The sequence below is a fragment of the Carassius auratus genome, chromosome 13, assembly GCF_003368295.1.
Source record: "Carassius auratus strain Wakin chromosome 13, ASM336829v1, whole genome shotgun sequence".
Taxonomy (NCBI): Eukaryota; Metazoa; Chordata; class Actinopteri; order Cypriniformes; family Cyprinidae; genus Carassius; species Carassius auratus.
Window position 1 is genome coordinate 7,591,130 of NC_039255.1, and position 24,544 is coordinate 7,615,673.

Sequence of the window (24,544 nt, forward strand, 5' to 3'; positions counted from 1 at the left end):
GATACAGACATTTAAATAAGATTATATACATAAAATTTAAATGCTTAAAATATCAAACAAACTGCTATTTGTCATTAGGAACATGGGAGAAGGACACAAAAAAAAGACTTGCATATTTTAACACACTTTATTACAAACATCACTTGACTTTTGTCAAATATTTGTAAAAGGAATATCAAGAAAACAACAACAAAAGCATTAGCATAGCATTACAGCATTACTTTGTCTTATAGTTTACCAACCAAAGTTAAACTACACATTGGCTTATCATATGATTTTGACAGCATTAATTATACTTGAAATGCAAGCATACCAACAAATCACTGCATTAATGTACGGTCTAAATTTGTTGCTATTGACAGGCTTTAAAAAGCTTCTGATATCTGAAAACGAGAACACCTGGCTTGAAGCAAAAACTGGTAACATTAGACTAAATGTAATGGTCAACTAAAAAGACAGACCAAAGTTTCAATTGCATAAACTAATGATAATAAACATAATTTATGAATGCAAAATAATATTAAAAGAGAAAAATATGCATGAAGTGCAGGAGTTTAAAATCTCATGGGCTTAAAAAGGACTACTATTTTGTAATGTTATTGCCACTGTGATTATATTAAGTTTTCAGTTTAGTTCAGCTGTATTGGCATGACAGTCGGAGAACAGCATCACTAAAGCATATAGTCTTTACATACACTCTTTAATTGATGTAGTCTCTACGAGAAATGGGGAAATGTACAGTGCTACTTCAAAAAGAAATTGGTACTTTTACCTCATACACATATGTAACATTTACCAATATTACTTGTGTACACATTTTAAACGGATTACTGCTAAAATTGTAAAATACTATTATTACAATAACTATGCAATGCAGAAAACTGCTTTATATTGGGCTATGACAATCCATACGGCACACACGCAAGCAAAAATGAAAATCTGTACAAGAACATTATAGATGCAGGTCAGCGATGCCTGCAATAAAGTTCCCCTTAAATATTAAGTGTACTCAAAAATAATAATAAAAAAAAGAGTTTAGTAAAATATTCTAGTTATCTTGTAACTAGATGACTGCATCTATTGCTACATGAATTGTTTTGATTTCCCTCTCAAAAAACAATCCCAGACATTCAGAGGAAACAAAAATTCAGGTTTCATTAAGCTTTGTCTTTCCTCTTCACCAGGCAGTGGCATCATTCTGAAAAACAGAAAAGAAATGATCATAAGAAGAGACTGAGGATAAAACAATGTCTGAACTTGCATGTATGTGAACCGTATGTTCCAAAATCCAGTTAGATGCTATAGGCGGCATTTTATGATATCACATTATATGGTATCAAAGTTCCAGAAAATGAAATGACCCAGATAATTATTTAATAATTAAAAAAGTATATTTACTGTTTTACTGTAGTAATAGATACACTATTTGAAGAGTTGCTGCCTACAGTGTGTAGATTGTTCCAAATCGCTCATTTGTGCAGTTTTTATTTACATTAAGTTGCTGCCTTAAAAGGCATAGTCTATGTAGGCAGCAGAAAGCAAAGCAGCTCACTATGTTATGGAAAAGAGCATGTGTGTGTGTTTATAACAGACCTAAGCGTAGTAACAGGGGGAGACCAGCAGATCTGTGAGCACCAGCAGCTGGTCATCTGTGAACTTCTGCTTGTGTTCCTGCCAGTTATCATGATGAGTGCGACGGAAATCCGACAGGGTTTTCTTCACAGTCATCTAGAGAAACAGGAAACATATAAATCTTGTGAGTCACTCATTTAAAACAACTGGCTCTGGGTTTAGCTATAATTCTCAGTATTGATCAGTATTAATGCTTAAACATTTCATCTCTGCTCAGTCAATCCCTGGCCGCCCTGCGGATTGCAATCAGCTGATCATTCCCAATGAACAGCCCCCTTCCCTCCACAGCAGTAATTGAGAGCGAGAGCTGTACCTCTATAGGCTGTGTGTCATTGAGGTGGGCACTCAGGTCCATGAGGATCTGGGGCATCCAGGTGGGCACATCATACGGGCTGGAGAGGATGCAGGCACTCAAACCCAATACACCTGCATGCCGCCGCACCAGATCTACACACACATGAAAAATGAAAATTATTTAAGGTATATAAATATAACTAGGGTGAATTCAGGTAAATTCATCTGAGGGGAAAAAAAGAGACCAAGTTTACCTGAGTTCACCCTCATCATAGCCTGAGACAACATTTGAAAAAAATTGTCTTTACCAAAGTCATCAGGGCCGCTGCTGGCCAAATGTGTGCCCTAAGCAGGATTGTATTGTTGTGCCCCGTTTCCTCAATTATGATGATGAAAAAAAAAACAATTACTATGGGGTGTAAAAAGTACTTTAATAAAATAAAAAATTAAAGGAATAAATTGTATTATTTACAAATTACAAAAGTAGCTCTCGACATTTACCTAAGGCTATAACTTTATTATGACTCTAATTTATTTTATAGTCTCAAGCATTAAGAAATCATGCAAAAGGAAATTAATCAGTGATTTATAATTTATTTAATATATATTAAAATGTATAAGGTGTGCATTGTAGCTGACACCAAATAACAACATTACAATTGTTTTATGACTCCAAGTGAATGTGAAAGAGTAGCATAATTTACATATGATTTACAGTTTATTTTAATAAATATCAAACATTCAATTCAATTGTGAATTATAGCTGACACCTAGATGAACAATTACAGTTGTTTTTATGACTTTAAGTCATTTTTTTTTTTTTTTTTTTGAGCAACTGGGATGGGAGTTTGTGCCCTACACAGACTGCATTCTCTGCATGTAGGGAGCGACAGCACTGAATGTCATGATGCAAAAAATAAAATAAAAAACATTGCATCCACAAAACATTCTCCAGCACCCTCTGGCTTGTCCACATGATCTTTAGCAAACTGCAGACGTGCAGCAGTGGTTTTTGCGAGGGCAGTGGCTTTCTCCTTGCAACTCTGCCATGTACACCACGGTTGTTCAGTGTTCTCCTGATGGTGGACTCATGAACTTAACATTAACCAAGGTGTTTAAATGCTTCGAAATTACCCTGGGCTCCTTTGCAACTTCACAGACTATTACACGTCTTGCTTTTGGAGTGATCTTAGAAAGTTGACCACTTCTGGGAAGGTAACACTGTTCTTGACCTGACCCCATGCTTGAACAGTAGTGTATGTACTGTATACATGTCTGTGTGATCATTACCAGCAGAAGGGATCATGTCCACCACTGAGCCCAGCTCTCTCCTCTTGCGCTTGGGAAGACGGGTCTTGCTCAGGGCCTCAAAACGGGCCAGCAAGGGTTCATCAATGCTGAGAAAATTGCACTGCAGGAATCCACTTAGAGTGGTGGCGGCCATCTCCCTCACCTAAAAACACGAAGAGAGAGAAGGAAATAAAGATCATTGCATTGTTACGGTTCAAGCTAAATCTTGTGGCCAAAGATTCAGACAGTTTCTCTTTACAGTTATCTGAAAATAGCGTGGGGAAATGCAGAACCGGGAGAGACAGGGTCTTTTGTGTCAGAGCTTTTCTTTAAAGAAGAAAAATGCACAGGGCCTGAAGAAAAGAAGTGTATAACGGCAGAATGGTGCCATCTGCATCACAGAACAAAACACGATGTTCCAGAACAGAACTCCAGTCAGACTGAAATGGGTAAATAAGCAAATTTAGGGTTTATTACCAGTGATGTGCTAAACAAATAATCATTTAACCGAACAAGGAAGAACCATGTAATAAGGGAAAAAATCCTTAGTTATTAAAAACACACAGACAGTCACGAAAGCTGATTCAGCAATAGCAATTCTCTTTGCATGTCTAAGAGAGTTTAGGACACGCATCTGTGGGGACAAAGAAACACATCTATTGTCTTGAAGCTTCAAAATCTAGTGACCTTGGCCTGTGTGCTCGGATATCTGACCTTGAAACAGTCACGTTCTCATTGGCTGGCACCAATCAACCGAACAGCTGTATTACATCAGCAGACAGAGGTTAGGTCGAGTGCACCACGGAATCCAAGGTGCTTTGATGTAATAGTTTTCTTCCACTCATAACCCTATTCTTTCCCCCCCTTTAGCCTCTTCTCTCTGGAAATTTGAACATCTATCACCATGGAAACAGAATACTTCTGCAGCAGGGAGTTGCCATGGTAACAGTAAGAGGGGTAGAAGCGTTAAAGAGAGAAAGAATAAATGAAAACAAGAGAGTGCTACACTGAAAGGAGAGAACGGAGAAAGAGACACTTCCACCACGGCGGCCTACATAATTGGTTTTCGACACAGTTAACCTTAGCGATTATACTCAAACACACGCATGAACAGAAGGTCGTGCCTCCGTTTAGACTTTCCCTCGAAAAGAGCTCAAATATAGACAGAGATATCATCTTGAAGAGGGATCAGGCTTAATTCAGTGCAGCTGAGTGGAACATTTCTTAAACATGCAGATATCATGAGAGTGAAATCATAAAAAGACGGAGCTTCGAGGGAACTTGTGTCCGTCTGTGCAGAAGTCTGCCGAGTTTGTCGAATGAGAGATTGTTGTGCAATTCTTCACTGCTGAGTCAGTCATTTTATTCTAATGTTCTGCTGATTGGCTGTTATGGTTAAAGTGCTTTTAATAAAGTAATGATGTTGATTGATAATATTCAGTATGAAATTACTATTAGGTGCCCTCATATTAGGCTTGGCAGATAATTGTATTTTCCTCACAGAAAATAAAGGGCCAGAGACAACCCTACGCCTTTCGAAACTGCGAAACAAACCTTTATGCATGTGCAAGTTTGTATTGTAAAAAGCGCTTTACAAATAAACCTGAATTGAATTCACACACCTCAAGTTGCTCATCCTCCAGCAGGCGAAGTACCAGAGCTCTCACGTCACTGACGGCCTTGGCATCACTAATGAAGGTGAAAAGATTGTAGAAAACCATGATCTGCAGGTAGGTGAGAATGGTGTAACGTGCGTGCCATGAGCTGATCCTTGAAATCTGTAAAAAATAACGCCATCTGCTGGTCAAATCACACATCAAACCCTCACAAATCACACATAACTCCTACTAAATATGCTGTTTTCAGCTTTTAGTGTGCGTGTTTGTGTTATGGGCACTGGAAAGTCACCTCCTCAAGTGCACTGAGGACTTGTTGGATCTGCTCTGAGTACAGAAGCCCCTGGGACATGAGAGACAGACATGTCTTAGCGTCTCTCTTCATCTCATCATAGCTGTCATCATTCTCTACGGGGGCAATCTAGAAACAGAGAGAAAAGAGAAAGGGTAAACACATGAGATTTGTAGAGAGTGAACTAAATTACAGACAAAGTCTGGACTCACTTTAAAGAGTAGAGGGAGCAGACGAAGCTGTTCAGGGACCGCAGAAGAGAAGGAGCGTCCAGTACTGGTCATCAACCACTTCAACACTGTCACAAAGACAAAACCCCAAAATATCCCTGAAACACTTCTGCACATTCGTTTTCTCAAAGAATGGTGTTCGCACACAAACAGCGAGAGACACAAAGTACACACCAGTTTTGAGTAATTTGATGGCTTGTGTCCTCTCGTCCTGGTCTCCCACTGTGTTCTCCTCTACCACATGGTTCTGGATCTCCTCCTCACCCTCCGTTAAAGGCTTGAGTCTGGCCAGCACACGCTCGGTGAAGTCTGCGATGTGCGGAGACATGGTGGGCTGAGTGTGTGGTAGGTTCACGTCAATCATGAAGATGTAGGTGAGCACGCTGAGAGACAGAAGAAGAAGAGAGAAAGAATGAGCTGCAGTTGCTGAATGTGTTGCTAGCACACAGCGGCTCTGAACGAAAACGGAACATGAAAAAACACACCGAATGTTGATTTTTGTATTTAAGCACATACCTGCCGATGCGTTCGCGTACATTCTTGTAGACCTGAGTGAGTTTGGGTTCTAGGTATTGTAGTAACCTGTGTAGCAGCTCTGGGACCCTCCACCCCTGCTGAGCAAGACCTCCCTGCAGCACATACAGACGGCTGAAAAAGAGACATGACGTTGTGTCCAATTACATGACAAACTTAGACATGAAATATATACAAGTCGCATTCATCATTCCCTGCTTTTAATCTATCACATTCAAAAGAGGACGTGTGTTTGGTAGTGATGTCATACCAGGCATCCACGAATGAGCCTCCTTCTCCTGTGAGCAGTGATTCCATCAGCATCTCATACAGCCAGTGCAGCTTTCGTGGGTCTCGGCTCTCCTGTACAGTGCACACATACACAAGGAATCATTTTTGGGGAAAATATGCACTGTTTAAAAGTTTTGGGTCTGTAAGATTTTTGAAATGTTTTGAAAGAAGTCTTTATAATAAATGAAAACAGTTTTTTCAGTATTCTTCAATGAATATAAAGTTCAAAAGAACAGCATTTGTTAATAAATATTTTATAATAAATATTTTGTAATATTATAAATGTCAACTAATTTGATTAAAAACTGCAATCTTTTGAATGCTACAGATTTTTTCTTCCTTATTTATATAAGAGTATGAGACTTACATTTCATTCACAATTTCAATAGCATGTTTTTTGCTAGATATTTGTGCAGAAACTCAATGATATAAAACATATAGGTATACACCCTACTGAAAGAAGAGTTCATGATCTACAAAGCGTGACAAAGGTGTCCTTACGCAGGCAGTGGCAATGCAGGTGCCCCAGTCTGCATATGTCTCAATGGTGATATTGGAGAGAGCTTTACGGAGGAGTGGACACAGCAGAGCCCACAGTTTTTCCACCTGTAACAAACAACACAATCACATACAAACTTAAACACGTTTACATCATACTGCACTAAGCCAGTGATGTCGAAGACTCAAATCCTCTGAACTAAAATGCATGTGTGCTAATACCTTGCTGTAGCTCCAGTGTTTCGAGCCTCTGATGAGTCCAGAGATGATCTCCGCCGCACAGCGCTGCGTGCTCTCGTGGGAATCTGCAACCAGACGCTCCATATGAGGCTTCAGCAGAGGCAGGAAGGCATCATCAAAGTTCCGAAAAAGACCCTTTTGCAACACAAAACGATGTTTTATATTTTTTCTGTTACAATTTTGCTGATTTTTTTTTTTTTAGCTGGATGTCAGATATAGATGCAGATCAGTTTAAAACAATGGACTGTAGATGCACGTCTAAAGACTCTCACCTTAAAAAGGCAAAATCGCCGTGGGCTGAACTGATCGTTCCCCTTCCTGTCCTCCAGAGACAAATAGTGGATGAACTGATCTATGAACTGCTGGTCTGAGAAATGATCGTATATGATCTGTTCACTCTACAACACAGAAAACAGGCAACAACAAAAAAATGAGGTGGTATGAGTATCTGTTGAGATTTGCAAACACTGGTTGGGTTTGATGTCATTTAATGTTTTATATTTATGCACCTCATTCATTTCTTGTCTTGATTTGCCCTGTTTAGGCTGTTCCTCAGGAGGGGCATAGAGCATCAGCGTCCTTAAAAAATGAATTGTTAAAATACATTTTGTGTTGTTCTCCAAATCAACTGATGAATATATGCTACCATTCAAAAGTTTGATTTTGAGCAGCCATTACTCTAGTCTTCAGTATCACATAATCCTTCAGAAATCATTCTAATATGCTTATTTGGCTTCGGAAGACATCAAATACGGTGCATGACTCTTATGTTTAAGCATTGTAAGCATGTGTACCGTGGCCATGTGGAATAGCCCCAGTGGGTTTTCTCAATGAAGCAGCATTCATCCCAGTCCTGCTGGGAACGTGGCAACCTGCTGCTGTCATACTGCAGCCACTGGTTATCAGGCCTGTCTCCCACCAGCAGAGAGTCTAGCGCTTTACCGCCACCTACATGGAAAACAGGAAGAAATATAGCACAAATCTCAGAAACACTTTAGATATTTTTCATATGAGACAATTCTTACTATATGGTTCGTGTACTCACATGATTGTACAGATGTTTTGAGCTCAGATAAGTCGTAAGGATTCACAGTCACTTTCTTGTGAGGTCTCTTAAGCTGCTTTAGAATTCCACTCACTGCTGATATCGCAGCCTGAACAATAAATGAAGAACCAAGTGAGTTTTGGTGTAGCTTTCCTTACACACATATTCTCATAAGTATAATTCTGACAATTCACACACATTGCGAACTAAGAGCGAGTCGTGGATCAGGCTCTCGGTGAAAAAGAGGACTGCAGAGGAAGGCAGGGGGTGGTCATCTCTCAGCATCAGAGAGAGGAAGCCGAAGGTTATCTGCTCAAACTTCCAGGGCCTGCCAAATAAACAAGCATATGACCAGTGAGTAATTTCCATTACTTTACCATCCAGACATTTGCGGTCTAATCGAACCAGACACGATGAGTAGACATACAGGTTTCGGTCGTGAAGGCAGTCTAAAAGTTCCACTACGAGCTTCTCATACTTCCTGTTAAGATGAATAAAACAGGAAAAAAAATCAATATTGTGTATATCCACTGATTAACTGGATATAAATTGGAAAGCATAGTTTTTTATTTAATGTATTGACTTACTGCATTGAGTCTTTGTTTTTCTGTTCCTGTCTCTTTCTTCCCTCCAGTTCCTCCTGTTCAGAGGCGGCACATGGAGTCGGTTCTGGGTTACTAGATTTCATCATCTTTAAAGCAACATCCACACAACTCTCCGGGATCTGAATATGACACATAAACAACAGTGTAAAGACAAATGTCTTCTAAAATAAAAATACTTATACTTTTGCTATAACTGCAGTTCTAGAGAAAGTAAAAGTTGAAGTTGGTGTGCGATGACAAACATACTAGCAAAAATGATTTTCACTTTATATTAATACTTTAAATCATGAACTAAGTGTGTGTAATTTTTTTCTCTCCAGATTTTTAGTTAATGTTTCTCCCCCATTTAGGCTACTATTTGCTGAACTCACAGAAAAGTCAATTCCAATGGTCTCGTACTGGCGGTGGATTCTGTCAGCAAGATCGTCGAAGAGCCGGACGACTGAAGGCTTCTCTACAGACATGGAGGGGCTCATACCAGAGCGTATGATGGCAGGCCATGTGAGAGTAATGCAGTCCCAGTACTGCAGGTTAGCAAGAAAGATCCCAAACGGGTTCCCTAACAGACAGTACAAGGCACCCTGGAGAAGAGTAAAAAATGTGTCATATGTCAGAAACATGAAGTTTTCTTTTAGTGCAGTTATTCACCACGAGCGCTGTAAGACCTACTTTGAATTGCTGCTGGGTAACATCAGTGCGGTCTGGGTCCAGATACTCCAGCACTTTAGGAATGACATCTCTGCAGCATAAGCTGTAGGTTCCCAATGCGGCGAACAGCACATTCTGAGCTTTACTCCTCACCTGAGGTCAAATAGATACTCTTAATGGTGTATTCATTTCTTTTGTGTGTGAATACATATGTGTGTTTTTGGCCTCGACATACCTGACTGTACCTGCTGGTGGACAGTCTGAGCAGGTCATTTATCAGGTCCTGATGAACACTCCTGTAGCAACATCCCTCCTTGGTCAGATTTCTTAACTGAAACACACACTCGAGATTCAAAACTACCGAAATCTTAACAAAACAGGCTGTTATTTTATGGTACCCAAAAATACTATAGATACTGTATAAAGGGGGGAAATCTCATGAACATGTTCAGGTCAATTATTTTTTTGCTAAAAACAAAAGAATTTAATAGAAATATTTAGTTATATTAAAATATAGCTTTCATGACACATTCCACAATTTCATACACAATATTATATAGAACACATTAATACAATAAAATCAATAAACTAAATGCAATTAAATACAAATTAAAAATTTTAATATAAAATTAATCAAATTAATATGTCTTTGTGAGATTTGCCCAAATGCTTTATAAAATGTTTAATATTTGAATTATTAGGAGCTACCTCATGCTGCAACATGACTCTGTCTACGAGTAGAGCTCTGATGTGTTGTTTACTGCCGTGAAGCTGGAGAGAAGACGAGGGAGTGAGTGTCAGTCAACTACACATCAAATCTTACGATCAGTAACAGACATTCAGTGTGCCTCTAACCTTGTTCTCCATGGACTTCTTAACAAGACTGAAACTTCTCCAGCGGGAGTCAAACTCATGTTTGTGTGCGCCTTTGAAGTTAAGCAGGTCATTGATGATCTATAGAGGGAAGACATCATTTGTCAGTCATACATCTGCAATACTGTACAGGTAATGTGCACATACACACAAATGTTAGAGAAAACCTGACAGTGTTTCAATTCACCTTTATAATGGAGAAGAGGGATTTGATGTCATCCTCTGAGTGCTCTAAAGTATGGTCTGTACAGATAAACATCAGAGTTGAGAGAGTCTATAAAAGGTACATACTACAGCTTTCAGTTCAGTCAATAATATAATAATTATCAGTTATTTAATTAAACTAATTGATCACATCTATAGATGTTAAAAAAATTTTATATATAAATTGATCTGCTGTAATGGATTTTAAAGTTTAAAACTAGAACGGGACTCGGTGTGTTGGAGTAACTTACGTAGTAGAGGTCGAATCATCTTACAGATGTCCTCTCTGTAGTTCTCTCTAGACAGGTCTGCCACATAATCAATAATAATCAATTGGCAAGCAACTAATTCATTAATAAGGATATCTTTTGCACTGATTCTAAACACAAGCAGGAAACGCTCACTTACCATAGTCTACTCCAGCATACACATTTGTCTCGTCCAGCTGAACCATACTGATTGCCCTGAAATAAGAAACATAGAAACATAGTTAAAATATTACTAAATCAATATGTTGAAAAATAAGTGTAGCAGAGCATCACATACTGTATAGTTTCACAATCCATGCAATGTTAAAACGAAAGATTTTTGTTGTTATTGTAACTGTAGTCCATTGTGCGTCACTCACATCTCTAGCACAGGTTCTCCATGCAGTGGAGGCAGAAGGCTGCCTGCTCCCAGAAGGCAGTTATGAACAATGGACAGACTCTGCAGAACGTCATCCCTAAAGAGACCAAACACATTAACAAAACTCTTTCTCTAATTTTTTTTATTGAATCCTTTTCTTTTGTGAATTAACACATTAAATAAAAAATCTGTCCATCTATGAAAGAAACAAAAATATCTCTAAAGCGCTTAAATCTTAAGTCATAGCTCTGATTTGTCTCTACAACTCCAATAGCAGAAAAATTGGGGTGTTTTGTGAAATGCCATGCAATCAAGTTGTAATCAATGTAATCAAGTTATTTGTTCATTCTCTCTAACCTTTATTTATTGATTAAAGTACAAAGAAAAAAATTCCAATGTTCCCTTTCAGTCGGTCACTTTGACGTTGTGCGGAGGTTCCAACACTAAGGGTCGCTCTTGGGAGCCCAGACACCTCTGACATCATTTAGAAAAGCCTGATGAAATTGGCCAGCAAAATTTGCATAGCTAGCCAAGACATGATACCCTTCAAAACAGTGTCCTTTGGATATTTTGTACCCTTCTCACTTTTATTTTGCATCTGTTCCAACTTATTTGAAGTGTGTTGCAGCCATCAAAATTTGTTTTAATTTACAAAATACATTTAAGTTGGTCAGCGAAAGCGTTGGAAATCTTTCTTTGCACAAATCACAGTTATCAATTAGCAAATCACAGGTTCTTGATTTTAATGCATTTTGCAAAACATCCCAACTATTCTGGACCTGGGGTTGTAAATCACTGATATGTGAACGTGCACCACAGGAGCTGTGGGAATTTAAAAACATTCAGATTTTTGCCTCTATGAAACAAAAACTAAAATATATGGAGAGAGAAAAATAAAAAAGTACAGGAATAAATAAATCACAATAAATCTCTTGTTATAAACCCATTCAGTCCCTTTTTTAAAGAAAATCCAGTATAATACGAAGACATTTCTGGTTTGATGTTGATGAAGGGGAACATGCTGAGTTCAAACACACAGAAGATGTTACTGTATCCCGTGGCTGACCTGCTGATCTCTTGTTCTCCCTGTGTGTGTTTCTGCAGACGCAAGAGTTCAGGCTTTAACAGCAGATCCAGCAGGTAGAAAACAAACTCTTTCTCTTCTGTGCTAGGCACGTGCCATTGGATGCCCAGGTCCAACAGGTCTCCAGGCTGCCCCCAGTCCTGATTCAGAGAGGAGACAGAGACAATTAGTGGAACATCAGCCTCCATCACATGACTTTTTTTTTTTTTTTTTAATCACGAAACCTTTTTATTTTTAAGAAATCAGTGACCAATGTTTTGTGTTATTGCATATACTGATGATAATTGGCATAATGTTTAATACTATCCTTGTTAGTTTAATGCATTTTTCATGGAAGTTTCATGGATTTGTTTTCATAAAATCAAATAGTAATCATAAACATAAAATTAGGGGAGTAGTTATGATTTTCTGAGAATGCTGAGGTGGAGTCAAATGAACCATGTAATAATACATCAGACAGTGAGGAAGAGTGACGTCTGTCCATCTAAGAAAAGGTACTCAGGTTAACCAATGCTTGAGACGGTGACGGAGCTCCACCAATCCATCCATTTACTCAATAATCTCATCTCTTTCTCTTCACTCTGCTGTTGTGAATGGGAATTTACACATTTTGGAATTTTTTACAATTATATTTTCAGACACTATTCACATTTATTCATTTGGCAGACACTTTTATCCAAAGTGACTTATAATTCAGGAATACAACAAGCGATGTATCATCAGATGGCAATAAACAGGAGAATAGCCCGTTATATGAGGTTCAAGTCATTGTTTAAAAATAGTAAAAAGCTAGGACAGGAGGATAAGAAAAAGTGAAGGCATTGAATTTTTTTGTATTTTAGGCAGTTAGATGCTCAACTTTCGGAGGCTCAGATGGATTACAGTGAAAGAAACTGTCCTTGAGATGTTATTTAGTCCCCTTTACTTGTATTGTCAATTTTTTATTACTATACTTAAAGTGATAGTTCACCCAAAAATGAAAATTGTCATCATTTACTCACCCTCATGTCGTTCCAAACCTGTACGAGTTGCTTTCTTATATAATATTAACGCACACTAATATCACAATAAAACTTTTCTTTTTTCAAATGGATCTCTTGGATAGTCTGCAGATTCTTCAGGATTATGGCATCATATTTCATATTCGTTCTAAGGAGAGCTGAGGATCATGTCACTATGAGAGGGTTAGTGGCTAAATCAAGCCATCTCATTTTCCACGTGAGACTGACCTTAATTGGTAGGTATGTGTCACTGTGCTGCTGGACGCCGCCGGGCACACTGCAGTATTCTCTGGGATAGATGATGGACATGGAACGCAGGATGTGATAGAGCAGCTTACAGGCCAGATTGTAGCCCTGCTTACATTTCAGGTGCAGAGTTAACTGAAGAATCTGCACCAGCTGAGACCTGTAAAGTAACAGCTGATCACCACCCACACGGGTCACCTACAGACAGAGACAAGGCCGGTCATTTTAGTTAACTTATAGATAAAGATTTTAGCATTTCTACATTTCTATAGCTAGCTGGGTTCTAGTGAGAATCTAGTGCTGACCTCAGAAAGCAGCTGGAGATTCCACATCAGCTCTTTATCCAGCTCCTCTTCATTTAATACCTCTTCATCTGAGAACACATGGTATGTTAATGGGAAACTCACACTGCACATGTAAGCAATATGTATATATTACCATTAACCCATCACATCATGGGGAACTTACTGGCTGAGATTTGTAATATGGCATTACAGCAGTGAGGCAAAAAGAGTTTCAGAGCCTCGGTCGGGTGACACTGAAAGGAGAAAAGGCATTTAAATTGGTCAGTCAGACATTGTGAGTAACACTGTCAGCTGTGGATGTCTGTGAGTTGAGCTCAGAACACTGACCTTGGTTGCAGCTCGGCACATGTCCGCCACCATCCGTCCAGCCACGTGAGTCTCAAAAATGTTTGTAGTGGCAAAGTTAAAGACTTTTTCTAGAGCCACCTGTGAAAATGAAGGAAATATGTTCAGATATCATCACACAGTACTATGGAATTATACTTAAAAAATACTTATACTTATAAAAGTTTGTGGTATGTAAGATTTTTTTTTTTGACAGTAAAGACATTTATAATGTTACAAATTATTTATATTTAAAATATATATTTTTTACTTTCTTTGTATCAAAGCATCTGGAAAAATATGTATCATGTGACACTGGAGATTGGAGCAGTGGCTACTGAAAATTCAGGAATTGCCATCACAGGAATAGATTACATTTTTAATTTAATTTAAATACAAAACTGTTTTAAATTGTAGTAATATTTCAAAATATTACGTTTTTAATTTTTTTTTATCATAAAAATAGTAAATAGTAAAAAATAAAATTAAATAAAAAAAATCTCACCACCACAAACTTTTGAGTGGTAGCATAAGTTATGACAAGGTTTGACTCCATGTGTGTGTTTATAATAACCTGGAATATTTCTATAGAGCATTGTGTTAGGATAGTGCAGAATGTGGAGGACAGGCCCAGCTCCACCAGACTCTCCAGATGAGTCATTTTCTCTGTCTCCATCTCCTCCCGAGTCTGTTCCAGTGTACTCGTGTCAATCAGTGCAAAACATCTAAATACACAAACATGAGAGGAAGAATGAGGATACAAAAAGAAATACGCATGCACAGTATTCACGGGCAACAACAACAGTTCTCAGAGTTCTGTACCTATCAATGAATTGAAGAACAAAATACTCAAACTCTGCCGATGCGGAACACAGCTCCTTTTCCACCTGCACAAACACAATCAATGAAAAGATTCAGTTGCACATTAGTTATGACATGTAAAAAGACTCTACTGACAGGAGGATCTCTCACCTGTGTGAGGTCATTTCTTGTCTGAACAGCAGCTGAACAGTCCACCAATGGCACAAGAGTAACAAAAGTTGCTAAAAACTGGAATGTTATCTGAAAAAAAAAAAAAAAAAAAAAAATTTGAGAACATACAGACCTCTATAAAACTATTTGCTAGTCTTGGACAAAAATAATAAAATCCGGATATAACGTATCGTAATCCTGCCTGAAACTGGAATAGTGCCTGGTTGCTACACAGTGTTACACTTTAAATTGCAGTATGATATTTTTTTAAATATATGTCAGTATTAATTTGAATACAGCATTTGTATTTATTATTATTTATATAATTAAATTTTAAGTGTAGGTAATATTGTTATGGGCTTTTCTCTTTTTTTTTTTACTTAACTTTAATTTATATTTATTTCAATTCTAGTACTTCTTTTATTTCAGTCAGCTGGTAATTTTACATAACTGCCTTGAACAGACTCTCACCATGCACTTGCTGAAGTCGTTGGGGTCGACCCCAGGCAGAGCCCTCATGAGGAGAGGCAGCATGTGTGTGGGGCCCTCTGGAAACCTCTGGCCCCCAGCCACCAGGCTCTGTGCCACACCGATCATACAGCTTAGGGTGGCGGTCAGCTGGTGAGGCTCAGTGAGGGTCTCCATGGCAGGATATGTCCTTAAATGAGACGGAGAACAGGAGAAATGTGTCTCGAAAAGGCTTTTATGTGATAATGTCATCAATTTATTCTCTCAATTCTAATCTACCAAGGGTTGTTAACAAATCAAATTGTACAAAACATCTATAAGATTATTTTACTCTTAAAATTGTTCATTTAAAATATATTAATATATTATATATTATATATTAAAACTTACTTCTCCAGCAGTGGAGGAATGACTAGCTCAGGTCTGAGCAGGGCAAGGTTTTGCAAGGCCTGGGCAGCATCCAGGCTGCCAGTTTTGCTAAACATCGCCAACAGGACGGGCTGCTTCATGCTTTCCACAAAGTCTGTGATGTCTTGCTCACTGAGAAGGTGGCTCTCGGGAACAGGAGTCAGCCACGTTGGCGTCCGGTAACGTTCTCGATGCAGTCGCTTCACAACGCTGGCAGGTAAACGCTGAAGGAGCTTCATGAGTTTCATCTAGGGATGGAGCAAAACAAATAAAACGGGTATTTATAAATTAAAAAACAAAACATTTTTTATATTATTTGATATTTGTCCATTATTAGGTAGTGTAATAAGGGGAAAAAAGGGCGGCGGAATGAACTTGAAATGGAGCAATGACCATAATGATATTATTCCAGCACCCACATCTCTAATGTGTCTGCAATTATGAGTTTTATTTAGACACGTGTCATTGAAGCCTAAATAAATAAAGCAAACATGGATTAAATTAAATGTTAGTTCTACTGTGCTTTTACTGTCAAAAAATGGCACTGCAACTACCATTTGATCAAAGGGATGAACTTTGGGATCGACTTCTGATACCCATCTCACTGAGTGAGCATGCTGGCCTTTGGCACATGTTTCGTGCGATAAAACATTTTGTACCCTGTGATGCCCACCGCAAACCACACAGTTCATTTGCATCAAAGGAAGAACACTTTCTGGGAGCTTTTGAAAACAAATCAGATGTTCCACAGAGTGCACACATCTCAACAACAGCTTAAAGAGGAAGACAAAGTAATATTGCAACAATGTGGCGACAGTAAAAGGACAAAGCTTTCACAGGGTTTACTGTGACATTTGAAACTCAGAACTAGATGCTTCCCTCAGTCAGCAAGCATGCATCCCTGGAGAGATAAACTATCCTGTTGTCTATGAGATGTTGTTTCTAGAAAAAGAATGGCATGCACTGTTGATAGCAGCAGTGTGTTTCAAACGGACAAAGGTGCAAGCTTTAAAAAAGCACTCTGGGTTACAGATTAGCAGCCTTTGCTGTTCATTTTTTTTGTTAATTAAATAGTTTATGCTCAATAATTGGTTTATACTTACAAATATTCTAATACAAGATTTATACTTCATGTATTATTTAGCATTTGATAGAGTATTTATTTCGAATAGATTCAGAAATCTCCATCAGTAACTCACCAGCCAGCGGCCGTGGTTAGAAGGGTGAAAAAACGAGGTGATACTGTTGAAAAGGCCACTGAGCTGGGTCTGGGTCTGCTTACTGGGCCCTCCCTAAAATACATGATTAAATATAAAGTAAATGTATTAATTAACATCCTGATAGTTTCGGACATTTCAATAGCAATTAAAAGCATAGGTGCTTCATTTTACCAGCAAAGCAGAAATCCAGATGACCACATGACTGATGTCATAGGCATTTGTCAGATATCTGGAAACCAGCATCTGACTGGATCCTACAGGAAGATTAAGACTCCTTAAGATCCTAGTGAAGATCTGAAAACAGAGAATATAAACTGCATAACCAGAAACACTGAGGCAGCTCTGGACTGAATGCCTAATCTGAATGTCTTATGTTACCTTGGGAATATAAGGGTCCCAATCTATGTAACCAATGTTGTCATTGGCCAGTCGTGCAAAAAGACTGACGAGATTCTGGAACAGACACAATCGGGGTTGATACTAATGCAATGAATTATCAAAGCTGTTAAAAATTCAATAGTGAGGCAACTATACTTACGACTTCCCAGCTTGGAAGATTCTGCACCGACACCCACAGGCTTATCAACTCCTCAAACCAAAGTCTGCAGAAATGCACAAACCAAAATACTCACTTCATGGAACTTGGCATAACAAAAAAGTATTTACGATTAAAGTCCATTCACTTTGGGATAAAAATACCATTTGAAGCAGATGTGTAACAGTTACATAACATACGCTATTTTCCATTTCAAGTTAATTTCTATGACAACAACTTTGCGTTAGCTCGTTATTCTAGTTTGTGAGAATTGTAAGAAATTCTATTTAATATAAAAACAACATATATCATGGTTGTTCCATGCATCTGTCATGATGCATTCTGCATTTCATGATAAATACAATACTATTAGAAGCTTGGGGTCAGTACGATCTTTATTTAAGAAATTAATTCTGAAAATGGTTTGAAATTCAGCTTTGCCCATCACAGAATTAAATTACATGGTAAAATCTATTCAAGCTAAAAACATTTATTTTAAATTGTAATGAAACTTCACAGGGTTAACGTTTTACTCTACTTGTGATCAAATAAATGCAGCTTTTGTGAACAAGAGAGACTTCTTTAAAAAATTTGACTGATTCCAGGTTTTAACAGTAGAGTACGCGTGTGATTTCAGTCAAGTCCATTACAAAAACCAACAGGACTGACTGTGCAAGTTAAAGCAGACTGAAAGAGTGTCATAAGGTTCAGGCAGTGCTCACTTAAAACCCTTATCATGCAGCTCTGGGGGAAGAGTGGTGGGCAGGTAGAGGTCGAAATATCCCATGGCCTTCTGCATAGTCTCGTCAAACGGGCACATCAGAGGTCTCCACTCATCCAGCATCTCCTGTGTGGCTGATTCTGGGAAATATCTGCACGCACAGACACACATAGAATGATTTTTTTTTTTATCCTATTGCTGATATCCGTTAAGTGTTATGTACAGATATGACAATACTAAAACTTTGTGATGTGCCATTTACATGTCTTGGTAAACGTTATGCAGTACAAGTAACTGGATAAATGGTTAATATGCTTTAGTTAAAGGATTATATTCTGCCGGTCTAAGCCACATCAGGAATCCTGGCATACACCATGCGGGACTTCCTGTCAAGTCCATCCATGAGCATTCTGTAAACCAGGGTCCATCAAATCTTGTTGCGGAGGGCCAATGGGCTGCAGAGTTCAGCGCCAACCCTGATCAAACTCAACTACCTTTGATTTTCTAATGATCCTGAAGACATTTGCTTATGCAGAAGAGTTTTATTAGGGTTAGAGCTAAACTCTGCAGGAAAGTGGATCTTGTGGGCCAGATGTGAGGAACCCCGCTGTAAACGGTGCATTATTTGGTCAAACTGAAGGTATGGCCTTCACTGGCCAGGCACATGACCACCTTTTCTGTAATCCTACTGTAGATGAGCTGAGAGCCTCACCTCACCCTAAATATCTTCCATAGAGTCCAATCTGTGTTTAAGCGCAAACAAGGCAAGCCAGCCAAGCATACATTTTTTTCTGTTTCCATTTCACTAAGATCATTAAAAATATCTTTCTGTATTGAACTGTTTTTATCCCAATTTGCTGGATATGATGTGGTTTTTGACCTCATGCTGAAGAAGGGATAGCACTGATCCTGGGAGACTGAGTCGCAGGGTCAGGAACCTCCCACAAAGCCAAATTAAAAGAGCATTAAACAGGATTAACAGCTTAAGGAGAAACGAAGCAACAATTAGGACACACCGTTTATGCACACTACCAGTCAAGCATAGTGATCGAAAGAAAAAGTGAAGAAGCAGAGTAGTAGTGATCAAAAATTCATCCTTTTCTACTAAGCCAAGATTTTTTTAAGATCATGAGAAATAATAAATCAGGCCAGTGTGTCCAAACTTTTACTGGTATTGTTTTCCATTAACTTTCATTAAACCGATAACCTAGCATTTTATGTAAATGTCTTTACTGTCACTTTGATCAATTAAACGTATCTTTGCTGAATAAAGTATTAATTTGTTTAAATAAAGTTAAAAATCTTACTCATCCTAAACCTTTGATTAGTAGTGCATGTCTGACATCCTGAAACAGAAGATATGCAAGTGCTGTACTTACGGCCTGCAGTTCTTGATTAAAGCCTTCAGAACTGCTTCCACTGAGCTGCAAACAGAAGAGAAACTTGGAAGTGACCAACACTGGATACAACAGCACATTGTAATTCCATGCAAAAACAATTCTACAATGAACAAGTCCAACACACTAGTGTTGTTAGACACACTCATGCATCACAAAATCTTTTATGTTTTGCACCCATAAAGGCAGTGAAGAAAACAGAGGTAGAGGAATTTTGGGGAATAGTGTTTATTGGGGTCATTTTATTTGAACACATCTGTGTTGTGAAATGATGGGCATATTGGGGGCTAATGGTCCATCTGTGACCTATATGCTGCTGAAAAGCTGGTCAGTGCAGTGCAACCCCCTTACTCTAAAGTGCATCTAAAGTACTGTAGAGGGGATACTTCATGAAATTCTGATCTTCAATACCAAAACATCAAATCACATTCATCAGTTGCATGCAATCCATCAAACACATGCACCATGAAAACCACACAGCTAAACAAATGTAAACAAGCCAGTGAGCGTCACCAAAAAACTGCAGATATGTGACACCCAGACAGGGCTTCTGAACCTGATGACCTTTGTTATGAAGCTGGCCAAAGTTATCTTTTACCTCTGAACTCATACAGAAAAAAAAAATCTCTCAGTAGGGATTCACTGTTGCAGCCCATGTAAGAGGAGCCAACAAAGATACTGGAGTATCAGATATCTGCATTAAAGAGCATGGTGGAAAACACGCTCAGCACTCAGAAACAACAAACAATACAGGCCGTTGATATTGAGAGCGAGAGAGTGTTACTGAATGCTGTGAGAGCAGCTCAGTGTGAGTCCCGAGTCCAACAGCCTGTCGGACTGTCAGTACTTTTTGTGCAATGTGACATGCATCTTCTTTGGTAAAAGTGCACTCAGTAATTTTATATAATATTAATATTTTAAAATAGTAATATAATGTTATTACAGTATATACAATATTAATTGTATTTTATTATTATTCCCATTATGATTATTCCTCTACACACACACACTTCAGAAACTCTAAATTACATCCAGTAAATGGTCGCCAATTTGCTGTTCTGTAAAAACTGGAAAGCAACAGCTTGAGCAGTAAAATACTTTTTTTCAGATATTGTCTGCTATTACTCCTATAAATTTGGCACAGGCCATGTGAATGGCATAACTGATGCTGCACTGTGCCGTGGCTCTGCGGCGCGCTGTGTGGAGTGAAGCAGAGCAGACCATGTCAAATTTTAACTCGCACATTCTCAAAAAAATGGTAGCAGTCTAGAACCCTGTACAGTATGAGATGGAAAAAAATACACTGATGATCAGCAAGCAACAAAAAAGCAGTGAAAGTAAAAAAAATTTAAAAAATTATTGAGTGCACTTTTGAAAATTAACAAAGTAACATGGTCCTTACCACCTCTGAGCAAGTTTAACGATTATGTGTTTAGAGGAAGAGCGTGGCCGCAGAGAACTGAACATGGGAGGAGAAAAAAAAAGACAGTTTCACTCAACGCTTCTTATCTACTATAACAACATTTTTATTTGACGCTCAACATCAGCACCAGTTTTATGATGTGTGCAGATTCTCACAATAGAGCAGGCTGAGCATGCTTCTGACACATTCTTAAAAATAGGAAGCTGAGATGGAAGTTATTAGGATCATTTTATTGAGTAGATATGCAAAAGTGATAAAGCAAAACAGATCCCTTTAACCATGTATTTTTTTTATATTGTTGAGTAAAAAAAAACAATTTTTGCTTTAATTAATCAATCTTTGTGTAATGTTTTTGATGGGATATGCATGTACCTGGGAAACCAGTTCAGGCCGAGGTGCTCCGTCTTTGAGTACAGGATCCCATCCTGCAACTCATAAAGGGGTCGCCATGGCAATTCTAAGTCCTCTCTTGAAAGCAGCTCCTTCTTCCTTGAAGGCAAAACCATTTAAAAGAGATGATTTTCTTCACATAGTTTGTTTGTGCCTCAGGTGTGAGTGGATATTCAAATCTCATTAGCTGTTGTCGGTCTGTCCGCGATAATAATAAATTAGCTATTTGTAAGCGATAATCTACAGTCATAATTACATTGATGTGATGTGAAGATTACATGGCTACACAAATGAACATAAAATATAGACTTTAATGATTGCATCTTAATTGTACATTAGTTTCTGCTAAGAAAGCCAGTTCATTTCAATGTAAAAAACAATCATTAAAAAAAAATATAGGAAGCATGCAAGAAGTCCATCTTACTTCAGGAGGGTGATGAGGAGACGGGCGAAGCTCTGCATCATACTGATCTCCAGTTTGGGGATGGTGACCAGCTCGTACAGCAGCTTGATAAAGAGCACATGGTCCTCTTTGCTGAACTTTCTTCCATACAGTCGCATATACCTGAAGGACAAGAACGGATAGTGGGTTTTTTAGTATAAAAATGTAACACTTTATTCAAACTATATGACATCTCCCTCTGATATTAACAGTTAGAACGGTGAGTTGTATGGTACGAAACAGATCTGTAGTTGTCTATTCTATAACTGAGAGTGTTATTGTTCTGACCCTGAGCTTCCAATTCATGAAATTCTGTTTGGTCAGTGTAGTTATTATACATCATAGCATCAATAATGTGAATTTATGATTTAAAAAAAAAAAAAAGAGAAAAAGAAGATCAAATTCAAATTGCAATACAAAAGACTTCCATTTGGATGTTTTTAGTTGCTTCAAGCTGAAAGGTGAAGACAAAAGCAACAGGTGATACCCAAGCAAATCACTTTAATTAGAAGATTTAGGTCAAGTTGGAGAGGCTTGATTTCCACTGAAATGGAAGTTGGCTCATGGCTGACCAGACACAATCAAATAATTTAGGTCAGACCAGGATACCACAGCTTCCGTGCTTGGGCTGGAAATGCCAATGGCTTGCCAAAAGAGGGTTTTGTTGGGATATTCTCTGGAATAGCAGAGATAAAGAAAGCCATGTCCTAAACACCCAAGGGCACACAGAGACCAGTCCCAACACAAACACTGGGACATCTCCAAACATAGACATAGCTTGCATTCTGGGCTTACTGAAAAGGAAGACAACCTGGACAGATACAACACAAGAGGATTCATTAATACATTCTGTGAGGAAGTATGTGATTACGCAAATGTCTTGGATGACATTGAGGACAATATTTCAGTGCATGTTTACTGTTTACACCAATGAGTATTGCATCTTATAGTCACACGCAGTCTGACATCAGTCACTGTTTGTGCTGGTTGTGCTCTTAAAATAGCATTGAGTGTTGAAACCATGACCAAGTCATTTTGCAATCACTGACAAAATATTTAGTTTGTTAAACACCAGTCAATTCATTACTTTCACTGTAATGAATACTCAAACCAATAACTTCATTTCACAACACACCAAAAACCAAAACATAATCATGGTGCCCAAGCTACTTGGATTTCTCAACACTGGTTCATAAAAAAAAAAGAAACCAATCAACTCGCGGTAATAGGGATTTTATACAATACCAAGTTAAAATATCACACACTCTTTTAAGCGTTCCAACTGAACATTCTATGAAGTTTGTTTGAACAAACAACGTTAGTGACTACGCATGCGCAACAGCAATCAGCTCACACTCCCGATTAGCGCTCTATTTAAATCACATTGGAGATATTTTTACCTCTAGATACAAAAGGGTAATTTGGTGTTCCCATGACTTTAAATAGAGCTGCCTACAGAACATCACATTTTCTGTTCATGATATTGGATTAAGTGAATGTATTTATGATTTATGCTCATAGGACAGTTGGCAGACAAAATTACCCGGATGAGTCCTGTGTAATGTTTGATGAGTTATGCCTCTTAAATACTTACGTGGAAAGTTTTCTCGTCCAAAACAAGACTCCTGGCCATATCTCTCGGAGTTGGACGGCTCTGCCGAGGTTTCCTTTGATCTGTGCCAAAATTTCATTGGACTCTTCGTCTAGTTTGTCCTTATAAGGCAGAAGTTCGTTGTAAACAATTTCTTTTTGCGGAACAAACCCTACTAATTTGGTTGCTTCTTTTTTCATACCACAGTCCCCCAAATGTGGCTCCTCCACCTCGATTATATAAGAGATAGTCATGAACGAAAATATTCCAAACAGTGATGAGCTTCAGAGAGTACAAGAGAAGTAAATTACAAATTATAGAACTACTATAAATGTCAGAACCACTACAGAGTCGTGGTATTTTCTTGTTGGAAGATGCGCACTGTCATCGCTCGTGTCGTTTCTGAGCTCTTCAGGATAATGATGACTTCTTTTAAGCAGACCCGGTTGTTGTCATGCGTCGTATTTCTATCCAAGCGCTCCATGTATCCGTTTCCATTCAGCTGTAACTAGCCAAACACACATGCCGCAACTCCACCCTCCTCACCTTGCGTCACTTCCACCTAAACAGCCGATCCAGGAACAGTTTATTGAGACTTCACCGACGAGGAAATGATACATTTTAGTATGACGAAGGATTAGTCCATGATTTTGTACTCCAATCAAACAACAACAACAACAACATCAAAAAGGCACAACAGTGTAAATAATCATTTCAAAGAATTCTATTTTTAAAGACAATAAAACTTGGGACAACATTAATAAATCTTCATTTGTGTAAATAAAGCTTAGCCTACATATAATAAAAATATTATTACACAGAATTCAACCTGTTTGTTTTGTATAAAAACAACAAAGAATGTTATAATCGTGCGGGTTTTAGTGTATCAAAAGCACTCAAATCAGTTACTGAATTGTCAGGCAAATTTCCTGAACCGCAAATCAAGTAAATGTATGTCAGTGAAATTTTAATCAATAGTAGCCTACAGACTTGTTGTTCATACAAGTTTTTTTTTTTTTTTTGTAATCAGTGGAACTTTTCGTATTGTTAGTAGTAGTAATTTTAAATGTAGTTTTGATTTAATTTATTTTCAAACATTTCTTATAATTAACATTTTAG

The 24,544-nt window shown here is 38.1% G+C and overlaps 1 protein-coding gene across 2 annotated transcripts; it reads right to left on the bottom strand.

Moving 5' to 3' along the window:
* Window positions 1–110: 110 nt before the first annotated feature.
* On the bottom strand, window positions 111–23,940 carry LOC113112507 (proteasome activator complex subunit 4A-like). 2 transcript variants are annotated; one of them, XM_026278149.1, is made up of 48 exons: window positions 23,429–23,940; window positions 21,817–21,957; window positions 21,375–21,491; window positions 20,982–21,038; window positions 19,562–19,606; window positions 18,184–18,333; window positions 17,465–17,528; window positions 17,305–17,379; window positions 17,098–17,220; window positions 16,906–16,998; window positions 15,689–15,954; window positions 15,302–15,488; window positions 14,831–14,920; window positions 14,681–14,745; window positions 14,433–14,583; window positions 13,862–13,960; window positions 13,698–13,767; window positions 13,535–13,602; window positions 13,212–13,427; window positions 11,965–12,122; window positions 10,900–10,995; window positions 10,680–10,735; window positions 10,523–10,579; window positions 10,255–10,310; window positions 10,050–10,148; window positions 9,903–9,965; window positions 9,430–9,525; window positions 9,216–9,347; window positions 8,918–9,127; window positions 8,529–8,665; window positions 8,369–8,422; window positions 8,140–8,269; window positions 7,942–8,050; window positions 7,691–7,844; window positions 7,406–7,475; window positions 7,169–7,294; window positions 6,879–7,031; window positions 6,660–6,764; window positions 6,139–6,230; window positions 5,871–6,002; window positions 5,529–5,737; window positions 5,337–5,422; window positions 5,125–5,253; window positions 4,839–4,994; window positions 3,217–3,379; window positions 1,946–2,079; window positions 1,594–1,728; window positions 111–1,198 (listed from the first exon to the last, which is right to left on the bottom strand). In XM_026278149.1, the coding sequence occupies exons 1-47, from the start codon at window positions 23,677–23,679 to the stop codon at window positions 1,594–1,596; spliced, it is 5,625 nt and encodes a 1,874-aa protein (XP_026133934.1). In that variant the 5' UTR covers window positions 23,680–23,940; the 3' UTR covers window positions 111–1,198. The 2 variants fall into 2 exon arrangements, with proteins under 2 accessions (XP_026133934.1, XP_026133935.1); XM_026278150.1 differs by lacking the exon at window positions 20,982–21,038.
* Window positions 23,941–24,544: the final 604 nt, after the last annotated feature.